The 25,580-nt window shown below is 50.6% G+C and overlaps 12 protein-coding genes across 12 annotated transcripts; 7 read left to right on the top strand and 5 right to left on the bottom strand.

Annotated features, from left to right (window-relative positions):
• Positions 1 to 258: 258 nt before the first annotated feature.
• On the bottom strand, positions 259 to 2,008 carry An16g02990 (uncharacterized protein; the record flags this gene model as incomplete). The annotated part of the gene is made up of 4 exons (XM_001397574.3): positions 259 to 469; positions 537 to 1,119; positions 1,175 to 1,912; positions 1,978 to 2,008. The coding sequence occupies 4 exons, from the start codon at positions 2,006 to 2,008 to the stop codon at positions 259 to 261; spliced, it is 1,563 nt and encodes a 520-aa protein (XP_001397611.1).
• Positions 2,009 to 2,618: 610 nt separating this feature from the next.
• Positions 2,619 to 3,242, top strand: An16g02980 (uncharacterized protein; the record flags this gene model as incomplete). Its single annotated transcript, XM_001397573.3, has 1 exon — positions 2,619 to 3,242. One exon carries the CDS (start codon positions 2,619 to 2,621, stop codon positions 3,240 to 3,242), a length of 624 nt encoding a protein of 207 aa, XP_001397610.1.
• Positions 3,243 to 4,837: 1,595 nt separating this feature from the next.
• Positions 4,838 to 6,475, top strand: An16g02970 (uncharacterized protein; the record flags this gene model as incomplete). The annotated part of the gene is made up of 4 exons (XM_001397572.3): positions 4,838 to 4,873; positions 4,948 to 4,998; positions 5,069 to 5,433; positions 5,512 to 6,475. 4 exons carry the CDS (start codon positions 4,838 to 4,840, stop codon positions 6,473 to 6,475), a joined length of 1,416 nt encoding a protein of 471 aa, XP_001397609.1.
• A 600-nt stretch (positions 6,476 to 7,075) lies between these two features.
• An16g02960 (uncharacterized protein) lies at positions 7,076 to 8,792 on the bottom strand (the record flags this gene model as incomplete). Its single annotated transcript, XM_059745013.1, has 3 exons — positions 7,076 to 7,316; positions 7,380 to 8,574; positions 8,633 to 8,792. The coding sequence occupies 3 exons, from the start codon at positions 8,790 to 8,792 to the stop codon at positions 7,076 to 7,078; spliced, it is 1,596 nt and encodes a 531-aa protein (XP_059605609.1).
• A 542-nt stretch (positions 8,793 to 9,334) lies between these two features.
• Positions 9,335 to 10,729, top strand: An16g02950 (uncharacterized protein; the record flags this gene model as incomplete). The annotated part of the gene is made up of 2 exons (XM_001397570.1): positions 9,335 to 9,460; positions 9,533 to 10,729. 2 exons carry the CDS (start codon positions 9,335 to 9,337, stop codon positions 10,727 to 10,729), a joined length of 1,323 nt encoding a protein of 440 aa, XP_001397607.1.
• A 642-nt stretch (positions 10,730 to 11,371) lies between these two features.
• Positions 11,372 to 12,431, bottom strand: An16g02940 (uncharacterized protein; the record flags this gene model as incomplete). The annotated part of the gene is made up of 2 exons (XM_001397569.3): positions 11,372 to 12,005; positions 12,262 to 12,431. The coding sequence occupies 2 exons, from the start codon at positions 12,429 to 12,431 to the stop codon at positions 11,372 to 11,374; spliced, it is 804 nt and encodes a 267-aa protein (XP_001397606.1).
• A 758-nt stretch (positions 12,432 to 13,189) lies between these two features.
• An16g02930 (uncharacterized protein) lies at positions 13,190 to 14,213 on the top strand (the record flags this gene model as incomplete). The annotated part of the gene is made up of 3 exons (XM_001397568.3): positions 13,190 to 13,413; positions 13,488 to 13,993; positions 14,041 to 14,213. The coding sequence occupies 3 exons, from the start codon at positions 13,190 to 13,192 to the stop codon at positions 14,211 to 14,213; spliced, it is 903 nt and encodes a 300-aa protein (XP_001397605.1).
• Positions 14,214 to 14,393: 180 nt separating this feature from the next.
• Positions 14,394 to 16,379, bottom strand: An16g02920 (uncharacterized protein; the record flags this gene model as incomplete). The annotated part of the gene is made up of 3 exons (XM_059745012.1): positions 14,394 to 15,045; positions 15,099 to 16,177; positions 16,368 to 16,379. 3 exons carry the CDS (start codon positions 16,377 to 16,379, stop codon positions 14,394 to 14,396), a joined length of 1,743 nt encoding a protein of 580 aa, XP_059605608.1.
• A 944-nt stretch (positions 16,380 to 17,323) lies between these two features.
• An16g02910 (uncharacterized protein) lies at positions 17,324 to 20,286 on the top strand (the record flags this gene model as incomplete). The annotated part of the gene is made up of 11 exons (XM_059745011.1): positions 17,324 to 17,591; positions 17,657 to 17,778; positions 17,891 to 17,977; positions 18,025 to 18,145; positions 18,196 to 18,711; positions 18,764 to 18,854; positions 18,916 to 19,457; positions 19,510 to 19,598; positions 19,650 to 19,667; positions 19,764 to 19,867; positions 19,917 to 20,286. 11 exons carry the CDS (start codon positions 17,324 to 17,326, stop codon positions 20,284 to 20,286), a joined length of 2,328 nt encoding a protein of 775 aa, XP_059605607.1.
• A 587-nt stretch (positions 20,287 to 20,873) lies between these two features.
• On the top strand, positions 20,874 to 21,658 carry An16g02900 (uncharacterized protein; the record flags this gene model as incomplete). The annotated part of the gene is made up of 3 exons (XM_059745010.1): positions 20,874 to 20,876; positions 21,037 to 21,354; positions 21,572 to 21,658. The coding sequence occupies 3 exons, from the start codon at positions 20,874 to 20,876 to the stop codon at positions 21,656 to 21,658; spliced, it is 408 nt and encodes a 135-aa protein (XP_059605606.1).
• A 968-nt stretch (positions 21,659 to 22,626) lies between these two features.
• On the top strand, positions 22,627 to 23,849 carry An16g02890 (uncharacterized protein; the record flags this gene model as incomplete). The annotated part of the gene is made up of 2 exons (XM_001397564.1): positions 22,627 to 23,130; positions 23,187 to 23,849. The coding sequence occupies 2 exons, from the start codon at positions 22,627 to 22,629 to the stop codon at positions 23,847 to 23,849; spliced, it is 1,167 nt and encodes a 388-aa protein (XP_001397601.1).
• Positions 23,850 to 24,276: 427 nt separating this feature from the next.
• On the bottom strand, positions 24,277 to 25,012 carry An16g02880 (uncharacterized protein; the record flags this gene model as incomplete). Its single annotated transcript, XM_059745009.1, has 2 exons — positions 24,277 to 24,922; positions 24,978 to 25,012. The coding sequence occupies 2 exons, from the start codon at positions 25,010 to 25,012 to the stop codon at positions 24,277 to 24,279; spliced, it is 681 nt and encodes a 226-aa protein (XP_059605605.1).
• Positions 25,013 to 25,580: the final 568 nt, after the last annotated feature.

Genomic DNA, 25,580 nt, shown 5'->3' with positions numbered 1-25,580 from the left:
GGGCCGTCTGTCGACCGAAGGGTGGCACCTACCCTGTGTGGGTGCTATGGTTGATTGGTATCATGATGGATACGATGTACCCCTCAAGGCACAATTAGAAGTACATTTGTATAAGAGCATGGAAGAGATTCAAAATAAACAAAATTCTGTTCTATCTCGCTCCAAAGCTAAACCCCAGTATAGACACCGTAATAATTCATTTCTTCATCAATGGAATCGTATCCAGACAATACATGACATCTACTCTATACGCTAAATCTATGCCTTAACCAAAAGGCTGCGGCCGGACATCTCCTCGGGCTGCTCGATGCCCATGGCAGCCAGGACGGTGGGAGCAACATCTCCCAGAACACCCTCCTCCTTCTTGAGGCTCCAGCCCTCGGGGGCGTTGGCCATGACGAAGGGGACCTTGTTGGTGGTGTGGGAAGTCTTGGGGGTGCCCTTCTCGGTAAGCATCTCCTCGGCATTTCTATCGGGCAGAGGAAATGAATGTCAGCGAGTCATCTTTGCCTAAACGTGTCGGAGGCGAGACTTACCCATGGTCGGCGGTGATGAACAGGATGTAGCCGTGCTTCTTGCAGGCCTCATAAATGACGCCGATGGCCTTGTCGGTGGCAGCAACACCCTGGATGGCAGCCTCGTAGACACCGGTGTGACCAACCATGTCGGGGGGAGCAAAGTTGTTCATGACAAACTCGAAGTTGCCCTCACCAAGGCGCTCGGCCATCTTGTCACCCACAGCGGCAGCGCTCATCTTAGGCTCGAGGTCATAGGTGGCGACCTTGGGAGACGGGATCATATCGCGGACCTCGCCGGGGAACTGCTTCTCAACACCACCGTTGAAGAAGAAAGTAACGTGAGCGTACTTCTCAGTCTCGGCAACGTGGCACTGCTTAACATCCTTCTTGCCCAGCCACTCGGCCAACACGTTACCCATGTGCTGGGGAGGGAAGGCAACAGGGAAGGTGTAGTCGGTCTTGTACCGGGTCATGGTGGTGATGTGGATGTCCTTGGGGTAAGGGAATTCGGGCTTGGGAGAGCGGTCGTAGTCACCCAGCAGCTGAGTGATCTCACGAACACGGTCGGAACGGTAGTTGAAGAAGAAGAGGGTGTCGCCATCTGTCATCGCTAGTGAGCACCTCCATTTATCATAAGCAAAGGAAACACAACATACCCTGCACACGTCTGTCCTTGCCACCAACAATGATGGGCTTCAAGAACTCATCAGTCTCCTTGTTCTCATAGCGCTCGTTGATGGTCTTGACGGGATCAGAGCTCTCCTCGCCCTCACCCGTGACGATACCCTTCATGGCGATCTCAACCCGGTCCCAGCGCTTGTCGCGGTCCATGGCCCAGTAACGTCCGACAACGGTAGCGATCTCACCAACGCCAATCTCCTTGGCCTGGTCGAGCAGTTGCTGCATGTACTTGGTAGCGCTCTTGGGCTCGGTGTCACGGCCATCACCAAAGAAGTGGATGAAGACCTGAGGGATCTCCATCTCCTTGGCGACCTTCAGCAGGCCGACCAGGTGAGTGATGTTGGAGTGGACACCACCATCCGAAACCAGACCCAACAGGTGCAGACGGCCGTTGCCCTCCTTGGCGCGCTTGAAGGAAGCGACGATGTTGTCCACCTTGCCCAGCTCGCCCTTCTTGAGGGTCTGGTCAATGCGGACACTGTCCTGCCAGACGACACGGCCAGCTCCAATGTTCAAGTGACCGACCTCACTGTTGCCCATGAGACCCTCCGGCAGACCGACAGCGAGGGAGGAAGCATCGAGTTCGGTGTAACCCTGAGCAGTCTTCGAATCGGCCTCGGCGAAGCCGGACATGAAGGGGGTCTCAGCGGCAGCGATAGCATCACCGTCCTTGGGGGAGTTGGGACCGGCGACACCCCAGCCATCGATGACGACTAGACAGCAGGCTATTAGTGGATTGCTGGGCAACAGAAGAAAGGATTGGACATATTTAACTTACTGAGGGCGACTTTCTGATCAACCTTGGCCATTTTTGCTATATACTCTGTGCTCTAAGTTGTTGGAGTGCATATGTTAGCCAAAGCAATTTAATTGCCTGCGCAAAATGTAGTCCGGGGATAGAGCGGGATGGGCTCGGGAAGCACTCACCAAAAGTGGGGATGAAATACAAGAAGAGCAAAAGAATGGGTGGGAAAAAGGAGGTGTAAGAAGGAAGAAGAAAGATAGAAGAGAATTAGGATAGAAGAAGGAGAAGGAGGAGAATTGATAGGTGGAGCACGAAAAGGCTGGCCGGTGAAGACAATCAATGGCAAGACCAGCGTAGTAACAGTAATAGTAATAGAGGAGGGGGAGGGGCACACACTTTGGCTTTCGGTGACGCTTTGGGACTTGTTTTGTTTTCGCTCCGCCCCGACGTCACCTTCCACTCCCTTCTTTAGTGTCTTTTTCTCCGACTTTCCTCTCCCTCCCGTTCTCGTCCGGCTTCCCCGGCTCTTCCCTAAACAATTACCCAGCTTCCCCCGCGAAACGAGGCTATTCCCTTTCCCCACGTGAGCCCTCTGCTCTGGTCTCTCGACCGTTTCTCTTGTCTTCTTCTTTCTTTTCGTTGTGTCTGGTCCACGCGCTGCTGCCCTTCCCGCGATGGCGTCCCGATCCCCCACGGCGGTCACTCCCCTACCAAAATCATCCGTCGCGCCCGAGACTCCGATGGTCAAGGACGCCCCCGCAACCCCCCAGGCCGTTCCTTTTCCTTCTCCACAGACATTCGACATAGTCCCGCCGTTGCATGGCCTCCTTTCGCGTCTTCTATCGCCGCCAACGAACGCTGCTGGAGTCTCCAATGGCGTGAGAGCGGCCGATGACCCTACCGGCGCTGCTGCTCCTACCGGTCCGCCTTCAGGCACCCCTGGCCAACCTCAATCGCAGCAACAAGCCGGGTCCGAGAACACCAACAATGCTGGAGTCCTGGGGACAGTGACTTCAGCTGGTCCAGGCGGTGCAGAAATATCCGGCTTGGGCTCGAGTACCTCTCCAGCGCTCGATATCAAGGACCTTCCGACAGAGGTCAGCTCGATCAAGATTCGGATTCAGAAGGCACAGGCCGTGGTGGAAAACTTACCAGACGTTGATCGGTCGGTTGCTGATCAGGAAGAAGAAATCCAGGAGCTGGAGGACCGAATTGCAAAGCTCAAATCGGTCATCTCCGACTTTGGCCAGATGGCAAGCTCAGGAGGTGCTAGGAAGCACAAGTCCCAGGGACCTTGAGGGTGTGCATAGAAGGAGATGTGAATGTATATGTGCAAGTGTTGATGTCAACTGCTCTTGGTCGAGCACACCGAGCACGTCAAGCCCACGACAAGTATCCGAGAACAACCTCCCTGGCAATTTTCCGCAACCCTGATGGTGAAGAGCAACTTATTCCGAGCTTGGAACGGAATCAAAAATTGAGGTTCTGCCGGGGATAGGGGTTTAGAGAATAGAGCCCCGGGTTAGATCCAGTTGAGCAAGTCACTAGCTTCGTCCGACTCGTCTTCACTCAGGATGCAGATGACCATGGTATGGATAAGCCATGGGTTGGTCAGTGTATGCAGCTCCTGGTATCGCAAAGATGGTCGTAATGCTCAGCGACACACAGGTGCTTTTATGGAGTAAGTCTTGTTGGGACTTATGCTGTCTTGCCATTGCCTGTGCTATTGAGGTTGTGGGTTATGGCTTGTCCGAATTGCCATGTGATCATTAAAAGGAAACGTCTTGATATTCGCATAACCACCAAGTTGCTCAGCAGAACTTCTATGAAGGCGTCTGTCGGGCGGGGGATATTCGCAACCTGCTTTGACCCCTCCAGCGCCACCACGGTCCCCATTACAAGGTGCAAGCATCCCGAGAGGCTATGTTTGCTATGGGAACTGGAAGATCTATGGTGGAGCAGACTTGTTAAGGCCGCACCATGATACGCATGGTGATCTAGAAGCTACGCAATAATAGTGGAGTGGATGCATGCTATGACTCATTATAGCAGAGTTAGTTACCAGTTTAGAATTAGATGAAGCTCTCATTCTGTATGATGACTGCCACATTCGCGTTCTACGTACGTCGCATAAGCATGAATAAATCCAGCTGTACTTCACACAATCTCTGTCCTCGTTGAAAAAGATTCACAACTCATCAGCTATCCGGGAAGATGTAGATCAACGGTAGGGTTGGGAGGACGCCCCCTCGTGTTTCATGGGTGGGTGGTGGTAGCTTCAGTTGGCCGATGCTGATCGTTCCAGCGGCACCAATCGGAGCCGGGCTGGTAGGCTAGCGGATTGACTTTTTCCTGCCTTTCTTTCGCCTTCAGCCACTTGGTGGCATCCCGGTCGGGTTTCCGAGATTAAGAGAAAATTTACCAGATTAATTCTTGTCATAATGTATCCTAGCCCGCCCTGACATCTGATATATCCCTTAAATCAATTGCTTCTTGCATAGGCTGGCCTGTTGCTGGATGGTCACTGTAGTTACTTAGTAGTTACTTAGTAGTAGTCATTGAGTAATCGAGACGAGTAAGCGTCCAATGGTTTCCCCGAGCCGGTGAAGGAATGACGGGCTCCGATGTCGTCCCCCCGGGGCCCGATGGGGCTTAGCTCGGGTTTAGAAGCACAGGCGGCGGGGTGTAAGACTCACCTTCCGTCTTTTTGGGTCCTGAGGCAATCTTTTTTTCCCTCCCCCACCCCATCCCTAGCTTTTCCTCTTCTTCCCTCTTAATCCTCCTCTCCTTCCCTCTTCCTTCCTCCTTTTCTTCATCCTCAAACCATCATCTCATTTTTCTTCTCTTTCCCTCCCTCACCTAACTCTCTTTCTCTCACACATCCCTCTTCACAATGGCTACCTACGCTCTCTCTCCGGCTCACCGGAACGTATGTACCCCACTGAACTTTTTTTCCTACCTGGGGTGTCCCTCACAGCAGCACTCACTGACTCATCGATGTAGCAAATGGAGGTGTCCCTCGTGGACAGCGATCCTGAGATCGCTCAGATCATGGTACGTTTTGCACTACACATTGTGTTCTCTTCAAATATGTAGTGTCATGGTACTAACTGCCCGACTACAGGAGAAGGAAATCCAACGTCAGCGCGAATCCATCGTCCTGATCGCCTCGGAGAACTTCACCTCCCACGCTGTCTTCGATGCTCTGGGTTCCCCCATGAGCAACAAGTACTCCGAGGGTTACCCCGGCGCTCGCTACTACGGTGGCAACCAGCACATCGATGCCATCGAGCTTACCTGCCAGGCTCGTGCCCTCAAGGCTTTCAACCTGGACCCCGCCAAGTGGGGCGTCAACGTTCAGTGCCTCAGTGGTAGCCCTGCCAACCTGCAGGTCTACCAGGCCCTCATGCGCCCTCACGACCGTCTCATGGGTCTTGACCTCCCCCACGGTGGTCACTTGAGTCACGGTTACCAGACTCCCGCCAGAAAGTAAGTTCTGCGGATTCGTCTCCCGACACAAGACACGTCGTGTAAGGGTACATTGAATGCTAACTGTTCGCTCCGCAGGATCTCTGCTGTCTCTACCTACTTCGAGACCTTCCCCTACCGTGTCAACCTTGAGACCGGTATCATTGACTACGATCAACTCGAGGCCAACGCTGAGCTCTACCGCCCCAAGTGCTTGGTCGCTGGTACCTCCGCCTACTGCCGCCTGATCGACTACGCTCGCATGCGCAAGATCGCTGACAAGGTCGGCGCCTACCTCATTGTCGACATGGCTCACATCTCTGGTCTGATTGCCGCCGGTGTCATCCCCTCCCCCTTCGAGTACGCCGATGTTGTCACCACCACCACCCACAAGTCCCTCCGTGGTCCCCGTGGTGCCATGATCTTCTTCCGCAAGGGTGTCCGCAGCACTGACCCCAAGACCGGCAAGGACATCATGTATGACCTTGAGGGCCCCATCAACTTCTCTGTCTTCCCTGGTCACCAGGGTGGTCCCCACAACCACACCATCACTGCTCTGGCTGTTGCCCTTAAGCAGGTTGATACCCCCGAGTTCAAGCAGTACCAGCAGCAGGTCATCAAGAACGCCAAGGCCCTCGAGGAGGAGTTCAAGGCTCTCGGTCACAAGCTCGTCTCTGACGGCACTGACAGCCACATGGTCCTTGTCGACCTCCGCAACAAGAGCCTGGACGGTGCTCGTGTCGAGGCTGTCCTCGAGCAGATCAACATTGCTTGCAACAAGAACTCCATCCCCGGTGACAAGTCTGCTCTGACCCCCTGCGGTATCCGTATCGGTGCCCCCGCCATGACCACCCGTGGTATGGGTGAGGAGGACTTCAAGCGCATTGCCCGCTACATCGACCAGTCCATCAACCTCTGCAAGAAGGTCCAGAGCGAGCTTCCCAAGGAGGCCAACAAGCTCAAGGACTTCAAGGCTAAGGTTGCCTCCGAGACCGTCCCTGAGATCCTCAGCCTCCGCAAGGAGGTCGCTGAGTGGGCCAGCACCTTCCCCCTCCCCGTCTAAGCTAGTCATAGCCGGGTGACTTTTGATATGATACCATAACATTCTATCTTCTTCTATTTTTATTTTTCTTTCCTTTGTTTTTTATCTTGTTAGGTTACGAGTTCAACATCATTGCGAGCAAAAACGGATTGTGGGCTGTGCGTTCTAAGGGGTTTTATACAGGTCTGCTTTTTCAACCTTACGCGGGTCATGGGATATGGATATGCATGAGCATGTGAATGAACAAATAGCACCGGGATGACTTCTTCAACACTTCTTCAACAGGGCAGGAAAAGTTCGTGGTTGCATGGAGGCTTGGTACGCCTGGTTGAGTCTATTTCTACCTAGTAATTAGGTATTATGAACTGAAATAGAAAGATAATAAGTTCCATGAGACAAGCCAGACCCTTGACTGTGTATCTTGTAGCTTTCTGTAAACATTCCCGGAGTTGCAATCTCAAGGCATTAGTGAATACTACTAGTGATAACTAACTATACTCTAGGCATTTATATAATATGGTCTTAAGTACCGTATCGTCATGCCGTCCGTACCTGCACCGACACAAGATCCGACGACGTAAAGGAAAGTCATACCAATTTTCCCATTCCTTACCGTTCCCTTTATAGCTCATGACGAACCGCATACGCTGCTGACTCCGCCTCCCTCCCGTCAGCCTGGGCCTGCCACTCTCGAGACATCAAAGCAGCTACATTCCTCCCCATCAATGCACTCGTCTCCATCGTAGAGATGAAGCTTTCAATCCCGCCCGTATACCAGACATGGGGGGCAAGGAGTGGCTCTTCGAACGTGACACGCGGATACTCGAACGGATACGGCCGCCAGATCTTCTCATGGAACCAGCTGATGTCTCCCTTGGAGAGATCGCCGATGGTAGTGTCGGTGTCGATGTCGGTGTTCGAGGACGATTTGTGCTCGAGGCCGAGAATCGATTCGATGAATTCGGCTGTTGGCCGTTCCGGGGAGAAGATCTTATAGACGTAGTGTTTCCCTTCTGACGGGTCTGGGGCGTCCACGGTCCGGAGAGTGCTGATGCTCCAGAAGCCGGCTGGACCGACCCCGGCTTCGCTTTTGCCGATGTCGGTCTCTGGAGGGAGGGTGGTGAGGATCGTCTCGGGAGTGTAGGCATTGGGTTCTGTGAGGCCGAAATACTTGGGTGAGAGACGGTGCGGAGTGGCGAAGAGAGTGACGTAGAGGGTCACGAAAGGGATTTCGTCCGGCGTCTTCTTTAGTGGTGGTGTAACGGTGATGTTGGAGAATTGCCACGGACCGGCGATGACAACCTCGTCAAACTCGAGCTTCTCTTCTGAGTTGGTGGCTGTGGTGAAGGTTAGGGTCGAGGGGCCGTTCGCGTCCCAATCGAGGGATGTCACTGTGTGGTTTAAGCGGAGGTCGGCGTGGGATAGTTTGAGCATCCCGTCGAAGATCAGCCAGTTGCCTCCCTCCACGGCCATGGCACCCTCAGTCGCCATGCAGACCATAGTCTCAAGGCCATGAATCAGGGCAAGGTTTTGTCCGTAGTTGACACGGGTGCTAGCTTGGATGACTTCGCGGGAGAATTTGGCGGATACCTGGTTCTGCTGGAGGAAGGCCTCTCCAGGAACGGCAGTCACATTGACCAGCCCTACTGCTTCTGACGCCGATGTAAGGGATGAAAAGGGGAATATAGGCTCGTCGTAGAGTTTGAGGAAGTTGTTGACGGTCGACTTCATCAAGCGATAGGTCCTCACGGGTGTCCATCCATACCTCCAAACCAGCTTCGCAATATTCCACCAGGAAGATGCTTCCTTCATCACAAAGACGAACTGCTCCCCGTCCCAGACGCCAAGGGTGTCTTCAGTCTCTCTAGGTCGGTCATGATTGGCGCTATTAACATGGAGTCCGAGCTCTTTGGATGCATTGACAAGGTGATGATTAACCTCCACGAATATCGAGGCACCTAGCTCTACGGGCGTAGCTGGATTGTCATGGACATTCACTGTTGTGGAACGCCCGCCAACATAGGGAGAACGTTCGAAGACGGTTATATTGAGAGGAATGTCCAAGGCATCCGCATACTTGCGTAGTGAATAAGCAGTGCTAGACCCGGCAGCCCCAGCTCCTATTGAAGGGTTAATTGTTGAAATTAGCACATGAGGGGACTATGGGATTGATCTCACCGATCACGGCGACCCGTTTGGGTGGTGTGACTCCAAAGGAGCCTAGAGGTTGCTGTTCGGTGGCATTGGCGTGTGGGGAAAGGCATAAAGCTAAGACGTAGTATACTACATGAATATGAAGAATGAAGCGAAGGAAGTATGGAAGAGATGAGCGATGCATGAATGATTAAAGTGACGAATTGCTTATTTAGTGAATCAATGCCTCCACACTAGTGGACGTTACGATCGTCAGATGCAGGAGCTTGAAAAAGCAACGGTGCTCATGCTCAGTAGCTCGTGTGTACAAAAAGCTTGCTCTATAACCTCTTTTATAGAGGTCTCCCAGATGAAGCAGGTCTATAATTAGCCGAGAAAGGGAAAAGTGAAGATGAAATCAAGAATAGGAAGTGACGGTGGATGGCGAGATGTTGGAGATGTATTGACTGACGTATCACACGGGTATGTATCGATACCACAATTACTGCACTAGTCCCAATACAGACTAATGCATTCTGGGGCTATCGCCGATGGGGCTTTCCCCGTTTGGGCCATTCACTCTTTTTTTGCGCCAGAATTTCGGGCAGAAAAGAAAGAGGCGCTCTTCTTGTGATTTCCATCGCAACCTCTGCTGCGTCTGGAGAAGGGTCTCATTGTTCTCGGTCTCACGGAATCTTCCATTGACTATACTACATTAAGTTTCTCGACCATACCTGCACCAGCACCATGGATCCCTACGACAGCGACTCCTCCTTCGACGATGAGGGGGACTTCAGCGAGACCAACGTGCTGCTGGGCTACGCAGCCGACGAGATTGTAGAAGACACCATCAGTCATCTGGGAGGCTGGCCAGTACGTACAATATTCAATTCCACCTCTTCATCCTCCTTCCTCACCCCGACTAACCAATACCCCCCCTCACAGACCTGGCTCGACGACGCTACCCCGCCTCCCGGCGACTTCGCCAAATGCAAAGTCTGCAACCAGCCCATGCTCCTCCTCCTCGAACTGCACGGCGACCTCCCCAACGACTTCCCTGACGATGAGCGCCGCCTCTACATCTTCTCCTGCCCCCGCAAAGCCTGCAACCGCAAACCAGGCAGTATCCGGGCTCTGCGCGCCACCAGAAAGCTGAAGATCGAGCCCCAACAACAGCCTCCCCGCCAGAGGGAAGAACAAAAGCCAGAGCCCCCGAAAGAAGAAGAAGAGAAGAAGCCCGCCGCAGCAAAGCCAGACCTCGGAGCCAGCCTATTCGGCTCCTCCACTCTCACCGGCAGCGTCTCCGCCAGCGCAAACCCCTTCTCCTCCGGCGCTTCCTCCACTAGCAACAACAACAACCCATTCGCAGCCCCAGCACCCTCCCCCGGCCTCGCCGCCAAACCGACCCCCTCCCCAGCACCTACCCTCTCCGAATCCTTTGCCGACAAAGTCCGCATCTCCTCTCCTCAACAACAACAACAACCCAAAACCAACCTCATCCCACCCCCCGAAGCCTCCACCGGCCCCAGGACCCCCTGGCCCGCCCAATCCGACTTCCCAGCCCCTTACACGAACTTCTATCTCGATGCCGAATACGAAACCATGTCTCGTCCCTCCACGCCCACTATCCCTGCCGACGTGACAATTGACAACACAGAAGAAGAAGGTCCCAACGGCGGCGCAGCGGAGCTGAAGGACACCTTTGAATCCGAGCTCGATAAGGCCTTCATCCGCTTCTCTACTCGTCTAGGCCATAACCCTGAACAAGTGTTGAGATATGAATTCCGTGGTTCACCATTGCTCTATTCCCATGCTGATGCGGTGGGCAAGCGGCTTCATGATCCGTCGAAGACAGCGAACCCCAGTGCCAAGGTTACGACGGTTGGTGGAGGGAGTCGCATGCCTCGCTGTGAGTATTGTGGTAGCGAGCGCGTGTTTGAGTTGCAGCTTGTGCCGCATGCTATTAGCGTGTTGGAGGAAGGGAGGGAGGGGGTTGGGCTTGGACCCAAGGATGATGCTGGTATGGAGTGGGGGACGATTATCTTGGGAGTTTGTGGGAAGGATTGCGGTCCTAACCAGGTTGGGGTTGTTGGGTATAGAGAGGAGTGGGCTGGTGTGCAGTGGGAGGAACCGACGAAGTAAAAGTGGTGATGACGATGATGGGTTACGGATTTGGGTGAAGCGTAATGCCGTTCAAGACTTTGATGTTGATGACATATATTATATCATATATAGACTTGTGTTTTTTTGGTTCAGATTTAGGATATCAAAAGTACATACAATACTACGACTGATTATCTATGCATTGCTGGTCATGATCTTTGAAATGTTGTACTGTACTGGTACTGATCGCTTTTTGTATACGCACACTATGGATATCTTCGGTGAAATTGCGTTATCTTTTCACGTAGAGAGAATATGGTGAGAGGATAATCAAGGAGAAAATGATATATGAGGGTGGAAGAAGAAAGAAAGATGATGATGATGATAAAACACAACCTAGTCATGCAGAAGCAAAACTCGAAACGCCAATTGCGCCAGGTCCGGACTTCCCAACCCTCTCCCATGCTGGTCTATCCCCGTCATCATCATTTTTTTTTGGTTATAAGAGGCTTCGAGCTCGTGTCATGGGGGGTATCCGAAGCAGACACTTCGTCCCGTGTTCTTCTTTTGAATTTTCTTTTCGGGTGGTCATTCTTCCAACAAGACAGACCGAGATCGAGACCTGGGGGAAGGTCTGATCTTCGATTCGAGGCAAAATATTAGCAAGAATAGAAAGGGAATCTAGAACGAGAAAGGCTGCGTTCGATGCGGATATCTTTTATCGATCCGCTCATGCAGCCTGCTCGAACCACGGCGGATGACACGGCCGAACATGTCGACGCCGACGCGCTCGCTCTTGACCTCGCTGCGGGCCTCGTTCTCCTTGTTGGTGGGCACCTTGATCACGGTGTTGGCGCCAGACTTGTCAACCTCCCAGCTGCAGACCTCGGCGACGAACTTCTCGAGAGCCTCGCGGCTGCGCAGGTCGAGCCACTGCTCCAGAACCTCGGCAGGGATCTCACGGAAGGTCTTGCCGACCTCGACGGCAATGCGGATGCGCACGAGCTCCTCGAATCCGGCAACGTCGGCAACAAGGTCAGCGTACAGGTCGTCCGAGTTCAGGGTGGACCAGAACTGGGTGTACTGGGCAGACTCGAGGAGGGTGGAGAGGCGGGCGAGCTTCTGGATCGACTCGACGAAGTCGGAGGTCTGGGCGGCGGCCTGGGCCTCAGCGTCGGAGGCCTGGAAGGGCTGAGTGTGGGCGGGGAGAAGAGCAAGGCAGAGGGAGAAAGCGGGAGAGGGGAAGACAGTCAGGGCCTTGACGAGGACGTTGGTGACGGTCTCCGCCTGGAGAAGGTGGGGGTTGAACTGGTACCTGTCAGAGGGCGTGAAGGGGTTAGCATCGCTATTCAGGTATGATGTACATGCGATAGAATAAAAGTTGAGATCATGGTTTTGTTTCAGGAGAATTGGAGTCTCGACATCCCCCAAAGTAGGGTGTCAGGTAATAGGAAACGTGATAATGATATAAGATTCTTCATCACATAAAACCAAAATGGTTCCCCGCGTCGGAGCTCTTTATGTTTCGGCTGAAAGTGTTTTGAACTGGATAGAAAGGCGCATGAACTCACAACTTCAGCAAGGCCAGGTTGGCGTAGCAGTCGAAGGTGCGGTCCTCGCACTGCTGGGCGACATAGTCCTGGAAGACAGTGGTGGTCTCGGGGTTGTAGCGGTCGAGGCCATTGAGGATGGCGTCAATGTTGGCCGGGCGGGTCTCGCACTTGTCGAAGGTGACACCCATCTTGACGGAGATACGGAGAATGGACGAGTCGGGGGGAAGAAGAGGGGAAAGCGTGGGTGGAGGAGGAGGAGAGGGAGGGAAGCAGAACGAGGGGATAGGAAGAGAGCAGCGGAATGGATGGACTCGAGGTTTGGTTGGCCGGACTTGCTTTTGGTGGGATTTTTCGATTGTCTCGCTGTGCGGCTGCCCGGCCGTCGGAGCCAACCCCAACTCGGTTAATTTGTCCGATGCATCTGCATTGGCATTATTTTTATTTTATTCCTTTCTATTCTAGTCAGTCAGTCAGTCAGTCATCACTCTTTACTAAACTTCACTCAATACTACTCTAAATTAGGCACTAGTGGCTGATCTGGTAAATCGTATGATATACTTTGTAACTTTGAGATGAACCAAATTCCACGTGCCCCCGGAATCGGTCTCGCCGGGGGCAAAGGATCTCCCTGTCCCGTGGTGGGATCATGTCGGTGCTGGTAGGGATAGCCCGTGTCGCCAGTGTATTTGGTTAGTAGGGACTCGCCCCCGTGTAGGTTTACCCCGTGGTAGGTATATCCCGCGGTAGGGATTCGCCGCATATATAAGATGACGGGGATAACAACTCCAACACAGCAGTAGCTTCTGCGCCTGACTTCTATACATTCAATAAATTGACCGCGTATTTCCCTTAGCCTTTGTCCGAAGCACGCAGTTCTGATCGCAACCGGGATCCCCTCAACAACCCTAACGATATCCCCGGGCTATACTATACACCTTAAATCGCGATGGATGTCGTGCTCGATGTCCTCGACACATTCGTCCTCGATCGAGTGTACGCCTCAGTCTTGCCAGGTGGAAATAATAGTACCTCGGATTTCGATACTTCGTTTCTTCTGAACCAACATGTTGGCCGTTACTACCCTCTTCAACCCTCACAATGGGCGACCGCCAGTCGCTGGAAGCGCGATGACCTGCCGAGACAAGCTACCTCGCTGTTGTTTATCACATGGTAAGACAGTTCATACTCTTCTCTCATGCCGATCGAGCATGGTTCAGCTGACAGCAAGTCCGTTACACAACTAGGCTCTTCGGTCTAGCCATATACTTCATCGGCAGCACCATCTTTTACCACACATGGTGGGACAAATCCCTGCTCAAACATCCACGGTTCCTGAAGAACCAAGTCCGTCTGGAAATCGAGCAAGCCCTATTCTCCATTCCGATAATGGCTATCCTCACGGTTCCGTTCTTCCTAACCGAGATTCGCGGCTGGTCCAAGCTGTACGATTTCGCCAGTGAAGCTCCGTTCCCTGCATACAACTGGCTTCAGTACCCACTGTTCGTGGCATTTACAGATTCCGGGATCTATTGGATTCATAGAGCGGAGCATCATCCTCTGGTATATCGGTGGTTGCATAAGAGACATCACAAGTGGCTGGTGCCGACACCTTTTGCAAGTTTCGCGTTCAATCCACTGGACGGGTGGGCGCAGAGTCTCCCGTACCACGTCTATCCGATACTGTTCCCATTGCAGAAGGGTGCATATCTGGGATTGTTTGTTTTCGTCACACTGTGGACGGTTCTGATCCGTAAGTGCCCTTCTGTTCTTGTCCAGTCTCTCACTAATCGCATCTAGACGACGCCGACTGTCTTTCCCATTCTGCTGTCATCAATGGCCCTGAATGCCACACCCTGCACCACTTGTACTTCAACTATAACTATGGGCAGTTCACAACGTTCTGGGATCGCGTTGGAGGAACCTATCGGAAAGCCCGCGGCGACGAGTTCAAGACCATCAAGAGTCAATAGGATGCACGCGCATAAAATTGCTCGCCTATAGGGGTGCAGCACTGCTATATGACTCGAGTTCATACCGCCGGTCGGGAAAACCGGTCATTGAGCCTAATCGTGTAATATTCATGTTAATAATGTAAATAATGGATAGAATGGTCCCTGATCTGTACATAATATTAGACAAGACGTATCGAACTATGTCCTGTTGGGGCCTTTGATATCCCGGATGAAATTATTTAAACTTTCCAGGTCATCGGTTGCGGCGTTATCCAGGTATCGAAGGTTTACGTTCCGGCCACTGGCGCGGTCAAGCGTAGCAGTTAATAGCCACCAGAGCTCTTCAGCATGCTTAGGATAGCCCAAGTGGTGTATTCCTTCCTTACCAACGATGCTGGAGACGGAGTCCCAAATGCTTCGCCAATTTTCGGCGGCCCGTTTTATCGAGTTCGTGGATATCCACCCGAACAAGCCGGTCCTAGCCTGGAAAGCGAGAGAGTGCATTGCTAGAGACATAGTTAGGTCGATGGTATCGCTTGTAGACCGTGGACGGTTACACAAACCATAGATCAGAATCAACAGATGTTCGCCAACTAGTGAGCGACTCCATTGAATCAGGTCATCCGTAGCATTTTCATCAAGCAGGCGCGTAATGAACTCCCTTAATGAAGGTAGCGGGCGCCCCATCGTATAAGAAGCAGCCATCTCGTTAAAAGACGATGCATTTTCAGCTTCAAATAAAGCGGAACTCCAGGGGAATTGACAGTCCATCTCGAATATCGACAGTGCAGGATGATTATTGAAACAAACTGTGAGGAATCCGTCCGCAAGGAAGGCCCAACAGGCGATCCTAAAGATTGGTGAGAAATGTCCAACATTGACGCTCTTCTAGTAGGGTCTTACCTTATACAGACTTCCTCGGCTATCAATGCTCTCCATGTCTCATCGTTACACATATCCGGAGTCAAACTTCTCTTAGACTGGAGAATCCCCAACGATCGTACCGTAGAGATGACACATGGATGTCTAATTATACGAATTCGTCGCCTTGTGCCCGTTTCGCCCTGTCCAAACTGAAGCATCTCGATTATTAAAGCTCCCTGAATGACTTCCAATGACGGTAGGAGATAGGGAGCGCTGCTCGGAAAGGGTGTTGATGATAAATTAGCCAACTGACGGAATATGTACTCCTCAGCTACGTCAAGTATTCTACTTGCGAATACCGGGCCATCTTGCGAGGTAGCATATGTTGCTCCAGCCAAGAATATTGCAAGGAGGAGAGGGTTTGAGACTTTTGCAGGATCGAATGTCGGAAAATGTACAATTGGAAGATGCCAATGAAGAGACTGGAAGAAAGCCGAGATAAACACAGAAAGATTGCAGGTCGTGAATAGTGAGTTTAGCTCGGCCATGTCGAGTTGGTTTTGTGGGCCCGCGTTCGCCAGGCCCATAGAATTCGAAGTATCGACCAGAATCATCATCATCTCGCTGAGTCTATTGGAGAGTCTTGAAGCAAATGTGCTTTCAGGAATAAACTCCATAGAGAGTTGTCCAATCGGGGTAGACAGAGGCTGAAGAAACAGATCAGCAACTGAAAAGCCTGGCATGTAAGCCGATAAAGAGTCGTGAGGCAAGAGTGGTTCTTCCTGCTGGAAGTAAATTGGGTCAAGATGCCTTCTAGTGGAGCATTTTGCTGTCTCTGCGATTGCAAGTCTGTCTTGCTTGATGGAGGGATCAGTGAAGTGTGCTAGGAAGAAGAATGGGTCGCTTCTTCTTTGCGGAATTTGCGAGACAGATGGTGATGGCGATGGGGACATTGAGGGAATGTTCTCCGTAGAAGGGGTCTGGGCCCCAAAGGAACATTGTTTCCCAAGGGATTGGCAACGAGAGCATGGTGATGCTCTGTCGCAGGCTGTCTTCGCAAAGAAGCATTCGTCACAGGACTGCTTCTTCCTCCCGGGTTTAGCTGCTACCGGAGGAGGCTGGTTGTGTTTTTTGGCACAGATCTTACTATGCCTTCGTGCAACCTCCCTAGACAAGAATCAGATTAAAATGGCTTTCTGTAGAGTTGTCTCGAGGTTTACACACTTCTTCAAGAAAGATTTATTGCAGAAAGGGCAGCTTGAACAGGAGGCGCCGGTATCTATCGGGCTGTCAGCACGTTCCGCGTACCTGAAAAGGCATGATGTTCAGGGGCCTAACGTGTTACTTCATGTCGAAGCAAATGGCTCTTTCGCTGGTAGGACTTGTTGCATTGCGAGCACTGAAACATGTTGCTATTGCCATTCTGTCACCTTCGCGGGTTAACAGGGGGAAGTGGATGAAGATGGCTCGACTCGACTGATCTGGACTCCGAATGCTCCGACCGTGCCGCTTAGTAATTATCCAAAGCCCTACCGATGGTCATCTTCTTTATATTTTCTCCCACGTTTTTACTGGAGAATAGATACTCTCTGGAGACGACTGGGATGTGATAGACTTCATGGAGTCGAATCAGTATCGTGGATCTAATGGCCGATGGCGTTCCTGTTTGTTGATCGTACAAACACCTAGACGTCCCCTTCCCACGTGGGGTCATGCGTTCCCCTCTTCAACCACTGACTTTAGCCATTATTTTTTCAATAACAAGCTATCCATTGTTGGTTCATTGTTAGTCCGAGGCTGTACCTCTTCTGGCATGACTCTCACTATGATCTGATTCTAGGATCTCCTTTCGGATACACCAGTGGGAACAGTGGATGGCACTTGTGGAGGCCTGCTCGGACAGCACGTCCACCACTATCCCGGTGTCCGTGAGAGAAAGGAAAAGAGAAGAATGAAGGATACAAAAAGAAAGGCAGTCACGGCATTCGTGAGTATGCGGGGGTCCTAGTGCGGTAGCGAGAGGGGTCATAAGCCACTCATTGGACTATAAACTGCATTCCTGCATTCGCTATGCAATGTGTCGTGGAATTATCCCTACCAGGGATGAGCTGCAGGCGACTCCGCACTGATCATCCCCGCGGGGAAATGGCAGGTTTCCATGGATTTAATCAACCGGGGAGGCTTCTTGTTTACTAAATGCTCCCCTCGCTTCGTGTTGATCTTGAAGCGTCTACTGCTTGTTCTCTATCGTGCGAGCTGTGACTATGCGCGTACCGAACCGGTTGTTGCTCCTGGCCTTAGGGGTGTCTGACCTTATTACCGCCGCACAAGTGGACTATTCTCAATATGTCAATCCTTTCATGGGATCGGAAGGCCCAACTCCCGGCCAAGGTTACGGAGGGGGTGACATCTTCGTTGGTGGTGCTCGACCCTTTGGAGTAGCAAAAGTGGGACTCGATACAACAGCCGCAAACTGGAGTATCGCAGTCCTCAACGGTGGCTGGACACCTGATGGAAACGTCACTGCAGTCAGTATGTTTGTATCTTCATAGCACTGTTGTGCATACTCGGATTTGTGTCTAACCTCAATCTACTAGCCATGATGCATGAAAGCGGCACAGGAGGTGCCCCCAAGTATGGTCTTATACCGCAAATGCCTCTTACCTCCGTTGAATCGCCGGTGAATCTACTAGATAACCTTACTTATAGCCAGCCCAGGGTATGTATGCGCCTATCCTTGAAACTCAATGAATCCAGCTCACAGAAAGTAGGTTGGCAACGACTCCGCAAGCATTGGATATTTCCGGACCTTGCTTCAAAATGGTGTACAGATTGAACTTTCAGCCAGTCGTCATGCTGGTATCATTCAGTATTCTTTCCCTGACGGAGAAAAACACGTTTTGGTCGATATATCCCACGTATGGCCATCCTTCCTCAGAGTAGATGAAAGCTAACACGGCTAAAGTATCTTCCCGGTTCACCCGGCGATTCAAATGGACAATTCTACGTTGGTGGCGAGATTAGTCTTGAAGATGATGGAAACGCATATAGCGGTTATGGAACATATGTCGGTGGCTGGAACAATGGTCCGCGTTTCCTCCATAGCACTGAGCATGCGTTCTAATGGTACTTTAAGGCGCCCCTTTTACCGTCTACTTCTACGGCGAGTTCTCTACGGCGCCGAAGAATGCTCGTACATTTACTGGGGCTAACACAGACCCGATGCCACGTTACCAGAACCTGGCAAACGGAGGCATACCTCAACCGACATATGGCAACACCTCTGATAAAGCGACATCGGGACCTATGAATGACCGCATCGGGGCACTTTTTAGTTGGGATACTGAAACAGATGCACAGATTAGTTCTCGGGTTGGGATATCTTTCATCTCAACAGAAAAGGCTCGCTCATACATTACATCTGAAATCCCTTCTTGGACGCTGAATGATACCGTGCAGGCTGCTGTTGACGAATGGAATCAGGATGTCTTCAGCAAAACTCAGGTATCCCTCGATAGCACGGCGAATATGACAAATGTGCGACTACTTTATAGTTCGCTCTACTTCATCCACTTGATGCCGTCCGATCGCACGGGTGAAAATCCGCTGTGGCAGTCAGACGAGCCTTTCTGGGATGATTTCTACACGCTTTGTTAGTGGTGAAATGCGTGCGACAACTGGAGAGTGGTACTGACTATAACTAGGGGATATATTCCGCTGCACAGTCAGCTTCTATCACGTCTATCAGCCCACCTACTATGAGTCCATGATCCGGGGGCTTATTGACATCTGGAGGTAGGCAATAGACCAATGGGAAATGAAAAGGTAGTATATCACAAGGCTAATGCACTAATAGGCACCAAGGTTTCTTGCCAGACGGCCGCTCAGGAAACTGGAACGGATTGGTTCAAGGTGGCTCTGATGCGGACAACATGCTAGCAGATGCCTATGTTAAGGGTCTGCGAGGGGCAATTAATTGGACGGATGGCTACGCCGCCATGAAGACTAATGCAGAGGTTATTCCATACAACACTTGGGACGCTACTGATCTTTCTGCAAGTACAAAGGAGGGGCGTGGTGCCTTGGGTGACTGGTTAGAACTTGGATATGTCTCGCAAGACCGAAACACGCGCTGCATTTCTAGGACGGTGGAGTATAGTCTCAACGACTTTGCTGTCAGCCAAGTGGCTGCAGGGGAAGAGCCTAGAGAACAGGAAAAGTATTTGAATCGGTCTGCTGGGTGGCAACATATCTGGAACCCAGATGTGCAGAGTCTGAATTTCACTGGTTTCTTGGCGCCGAAATTCTCCAACGGGTCGTTTAACAACAGCGGCTATGATCCTCGTTACTGCTATGGGTGCGAATGGCTCGCGTATACGTATGAAGGCGTTCCCTGGGGTAAGTGACCATCCGCAATTTATGAATTGGTCTGACAAGTATGATGTTCCAGAATACTCTTTTGTGCTACCGCATGACATGGAAACTCTGATCGACTATATGGGTGGTGCAGATACATTCGAATCCAGACTGGATATCATGGTACTGACACAATTGACAACTCCTGGCACGCGTACAGCTAACGCTTCCTAGTTTGAGCCGAACATGTCAGTCCAGAACCTTGGAGCAAATGGTGCAGGTATTACGACGATCATAAACATTGGGTAGGCATATTTCCCTATAGGGATACACGTGTGAAGACTGAAGGTGATTGAAAGAAACGAACCCGATTTTGCGACTCCATACCTATACAACTACATCAACAAGCAAGCCAAGAGCGTGGAAAAGTCTCGGAACCTGGGGTATCAGTAGTAAGTGGGCTGATATTCTCTAATACGCACCGTGGCTAAAATCAAATAGCTTCAGAGACGAAGCCTACGGAGTACCAGGAAACAGCGACGCCGGGGCCATGAACTCGTGGCTCTTGTGGCAGATGCTGGGGATCTATCCTGTCGTCACGCAACCAGTGTATCTTCTCTCCTCGCCCTGGTTCCCAGACCTCAACATGACAGTCAATGGCAACCAGACACTCCGTATCATCGCGAATGGACTAGACAAGGGCTACTATGTGCAAAGCGTGAAAATCAACGGACAAGCCTGGACAAAGAACTGGTTCGAGCACGAGGATGTAATGACCCAGGGTGGAACCATTGAATTTGAGCTAGGCGCGGACATGACGGCCTGGGATACTAGCAGTGTGCCTCCCTCACCGGGACATCGGAGCATATGAAGGACATATTGTGCCAGCTACATTACACAGTCTTAGCCAATAGCCACTACTGATGGAGAGTAATTCACATGCACACTGTGACCTAAGCAATTGACCAAGCGGCAAGATCTCATCCCTCGGTTACCCCATTCAAAAATAGCCCCATAACTGTCCAATCGATAACTACTCTGACTACTTCCGCAAAATTCAAACCAAGAATTGCAACAATGACGCCGACAACCCTCACCAATCATCGCCATACCCGCACCCTCAACACAAGGCACATCAAACCCAATTGACTCTTCCACGGACACTCATTGGCAGAGTTCCACGCGTCGCAACAAAAAGTATCCAGAACAAGAATCCGGGCCGTGGTGGAACGGAAAATCGCTGCTTCATCTGGCATCGTCGGGACAAAGACGTGTGGTTGACGTCAACGGATAAGATTCCCGCACACAGAGTAAGACAGACAGCTCTGATGCTGTGAGTAATTGTTATATGATGAAGTATCCCCCTCAATCTAACCAATTCAGCAAAATACATCTCATTGCATTTCTATCATTCTTTTTCTCCATTTCAATTGACATTAATCCATTAATCTTACAACCATGGTACGTTCCATTCCATCCTCATCCATGGATGAATACCATCCCAGACATAAGAAAAAAGCGGGTCCCATCCGAACCAAGAGAACCAACAATTCCACCATATCTCTACCTACCATCTTATATCCAATTTTTAACCACCAATCAATCACTAACACAACTCCAGGCCCCCATAATAAACCTCCCTCTTCACCAAACCCGCAACAGCAATAATCTCCTCTCCCCCCGCGATAACCCCGACTGCCCCAACACCATCTCAGGCGGCGGCATCGCGGGCATTGTCCTCGGCACCATCGCAGGCACACTACTCATCCTATGGCTATGGCATCTGTGTTCCTTGCCCGGGGCCAGTTCAAGCGGAGGGTCGGATTACGGCGAGGCTAACTTAGCGACATCGACAACACGAAGAAGGCGGCGACGCCATAGTAGTCCGACGGTGTATTATCTCGAGAAGCATCCATCTGGGCATGGTGGTGGGGGCTCCGTGAGGAGGCCGACGAAGGTGTATCTTTCTTAATTATTGGGTGGGATACATGTGGGTGTATAGCTTGGGTCTTGGTATGGAATGGGGTGGGAGGCTCTGTGTGTTGTTTATATAGTATGATGATTTATGATTATGGCGTCATGTGATCTATTGAAGTAATAATCTTTGTGGTTTGGATTGCTTGTTTGTAGTGTGTTCGATGTGACTTACTATATAGAATAGCGATCCTTCAGAGATGGAAGAAGTAATCCAGAGCCCTGTGGCTCATGATCAGAAAATAGCAGAGGCAGAAAGTGTATTTTAAAAGTGAGCAGGTTACCCAAAGAGTAGACATTCATTCTGGGAACTGGCAAAGAGCACTTTTCTCGAATTGATCTGGGCCAACTTGCACCTTTGTTATAAGACTGGAACATGACCTGAATATAGAAAGAAATCAATAGAAAAGTCAATGGCATGAGAATCAAATAACCTTGAACTTAGAATATATATACATTGAAGAAGTACAATTTAACCGCTATCTGAGATTTAAAAGAAGTATCTAAGCTCGCTATTATGTATATTCTATATTAAGACCGAATTAATATTTTTGTTGGCTTTACTTCACATTTAATATACTATTTTATTGAAATATGTATGACCATATTACTCTGCCGTGAAATATTGATCGATTAGAACTCGTAGATGTTATTCAAATTGGTGCTAATCAATGAACTGACTAATAAAACATATCTTATTCTATCAATAGATTAATATTCGCTCATATGAAATAATTATACCCAACTAGCCAGGAACAGCAGACTGTATATAGATCATGTACTGACACTACTTATTACTTATTTTCATATAATATTGTTCTGGGATGGTCTTAGTACGTGAATAATGAAAGCTGTATGGAGTTTTACTGAACAAGCCAACAAGACATCATGGTGGAATATAAGGAGGCCGGCGAGAGTGTTGGAGCATCCAGCGCAAATCCACCATGTGGTGGAAGGCTGAGCCTATCTTCCGAATACAATTAGTGGCCAGTTTAGACGGAGATAAGGCAGGGGGGCATCGGTGGTATTTCGAAGGAGCTGCAACCCAAACACCCAATCATTGCTAGTTGGCAAAAAACCCCGCTTCTCAAGCGTCTGGTCATTTCAGCACGCTCCCAAGAGGCTGTCGCTCGAGCTATTAAAAGGTAGAAGAAAGACAATCAGTCCGTTTGCTTCTCATTTCCAAGCCAACATTCGAAGCTGCATTTTTCCACTGTATTCTCCGCTCTATTCAATCATGGCCTCGAAGGTGTCTGTCCTCTCAAACGAAACCCTGCGAGATTATCGAAGCGCAATCCACCAGCACAATGACAAGTTCATCAAAGACATCCCCAAAGTCGAAATGCATGTCCATATCGAGGGCACAATGACCCCTGAACTCCGGTGGGAGCTCGCGCAACGGCGCGGGGAGTCGGTGCTCAATATCAATACCCAGCAGCCTTGCGAGAGTTTGTCGGAGCTGAAGGGTACGTATGAGCTCCTCAATGACCTGGAAGAAGGGGGTGTAGATGGTGGAATGCGCCGGTTCTTTGAACTGTATTACGGTGGCTTCAGTGTCCTTCGGGATGAAGAAGATTTCTATCGTCTTGCAATGAACTACTTCAGAAAGGCAGCATCCATGAACGTACGTTATTGTGAGCCGTTCTTTGACCCGCAGGGTCACACACGAAGAGGTGTCCCTTTTGAGACAATGATGAATGGATTCAAGAGGGCGCAGAGTGAGGCCTCTCAGAGTCTTGGGGTACGCGGCCTAGACTCTCTATATATTCTAGGACCTCTGGCTCAAAATCGTTATAGGTCCACTCTCAGTGGATAATGTGCATGCTGCGAGATATGTCCCCCGAGTCTGCTATGGAGCATTATTTTCAAGCACTACCATATCGCGACATGATCGTTGGAATTGGTCTGGACTCCCTAGAGGTGGACCGTCCGCCATTGCTCTTTGAAGATGTTTTTCTCCGCGCTCGCAGAGATGGCTTCCGGATTACCTGCCATTGCGACGTCGGCGACAAGGATACACTGAGGAATATTGGACAAGTGGTTGACCAGCTGGGAGGAAGCGGAGCGGACAGAATTGATCATGGTTTACATGCCGCCGACGATTCTTCTCTTCTTCAGAGGATCAAAGAAAAGGACCTTGGAATGACGATATGTCCTTGGGGCTATCTTTGCTACTCCGGAGAAGCTGAGATTATTGATCGGGTTCGCACATTATACAACGCTGGCATCAAAATAGCGATTGGCAGTGATGACCCGTCATATATGGAAGATATTTGGCTAAACAATAGCCTCTACCTCCTTCGTTTACTGGGCAATTTCACTGATGCTGAATTCTTCCAGCTACAGCGGAATGCGATTGCTATTTGTTGGGCCCCTGCTGATATTAAAGCAGCAATCCTGAAGGAACTCGAGGGGTTTTGGCCGAAGGAAGGAGCGGAACATGGCAGCCATGCAGATTAGCTGGAGAGAATGTGTTGCCCTAGCCTGACAATATGATCATGTCCTTTCCATTTGTCTACCTATCTCCGGCAGGTAAATGCACTCCAGCCATTCCGGGCCCACATACAAGATTGGCAGGGCTAAGGACAGAAACAAGGAGTGTAACTGAAGTATAATGTGCTATTGAATCACTTCAAACCTCGGGGATCTCTTCTGCTATTCTGTTACGTCACCGCTAGCGATCAATTATGGGACGACAGGCAGAAACCCGGGCAGGCTTGTTGATAATGGAATTGCACTGGAAGAAGTTAATTGGCCAGCGACCGACAACATTTAAGGTTTAGTACTTTTAGTGAGCACAATCTGTCGGAAGCCCCGGATTTTAGATTTGTTCTCCGGCCCTCGAAATACCGCCCATCCCCATCCCAACCTCGCTCGCCTCTTTCTCTCACTTGCAGCCCCAAGAGAGGTTCAGCCTCCCGCCACTTGGGTTATAGGCTTTAAGCGCCCCAATAACCTCGCCCACCTCCTTACATTCCACCATAATATCTTTATTCGCCGGCCCAATAAATCCCCGTTGAGCAGCCTTAGCAATCCACGCGACAAGACCATCCCAAAACCCATTAACGTTCAACAACACAATTCCTCTATCATGAATCCCAAGTTGGTTCTCTGCCACTTCCTCCAGGGTCCCATAACCGCCCGGAAGGGCTACAAATCCTGACCCAGGGCCACCGGCGAGAACTTGCTCGGCCATTTTTTGTTTTCGCTCATGCATGCTGTCCACGACGGTAATCCTCCCGTATTCGCCCTCAGCCAGCGAAGACCCTGGAGCTTGGATTCGCTCTGGTTGTTTCCCGTCATTCTGGGACTTGCCGACGTCCGCATCGGGATAGTATGCTACCAATGCCCGGGGTATGAAGCCATGCACGGCAGATGGGCCAGAGAGTGATACTAGAGTCTTCGCGACCTCGCCCATCAATCCTTTGGTTCCACCTCCGTAGACTAGTTTCGCGTTTGCGGCGTGTAGTTCATGTGCAAGTGCTCGAGCGGCTGCCAGAAACTCGGGAGAATCGCCGGGCTGCGCGCCACAACTGAATGGGAGAGTTAGTTCGCTGATTATATAACTTCAGGGGAACTGGCGTTGACACATTCTTGTCCACCGTCGTAGGTAGAATGTACATCAGTACTGGGGATATCACTTACAAAACGCATATGACGGGCTGCTCTTCGTCCCGGTCGCTAGGTATATTGTCAGATATGGGAGATAAGTTGGCAAGAACTAGGGTATTCGGAAGCGTGTAAGAGCGTCGCAGTGCTTCGAAAGTAGAATTAAACTGCAGTCAACTTAAAGCTATCGAAAAGTAATGTTTGGGAGTCTAGGACTGAATCTGGAGGTGGGCCAGTTACGTTACGCCGATGGTATCCGGTCTATTTCTTGACCCGCTTGCCTCTGACTCACCCATTCAAACTATCCTAGATAACTAACTCGTAGTTTTGGATGACCTTGATGGAGTGGGCACTAGCTAAAATGCGTTTAGTTAGAATAGGAAGGTGGGCAAATTTTTCAAGTTACCATTGCATGTCTGTAGATAGACGATGTGCTTACCAACGAGCGTCTGATAATGCGGCTGACGGTCTTGTTGTGGTGCTCTACTGCAACTACATGGGCAAATCCGTACTGAGATTTTACGTCGTTAATTCAGATCTTTCTGTGGTGTGTGTGTGATAAGGCCTGAAGCTGTATATTCT

This window comes from Aspergillus niger, assembly GCF_000002855.4.
Source record: "Aspergillus niger supercontig An16".
In the NCBI taxonomy this organism is placed as follows: Eukaryota; Fungi; Ascomycota; class Eurotiomycetes; order Eurotiales; family Aspergillaceae; genus Aspergillus; species Aspergillus niger.
This window is presented reverse-complemented; position numbering and strand designations above follow the sequence as displayed.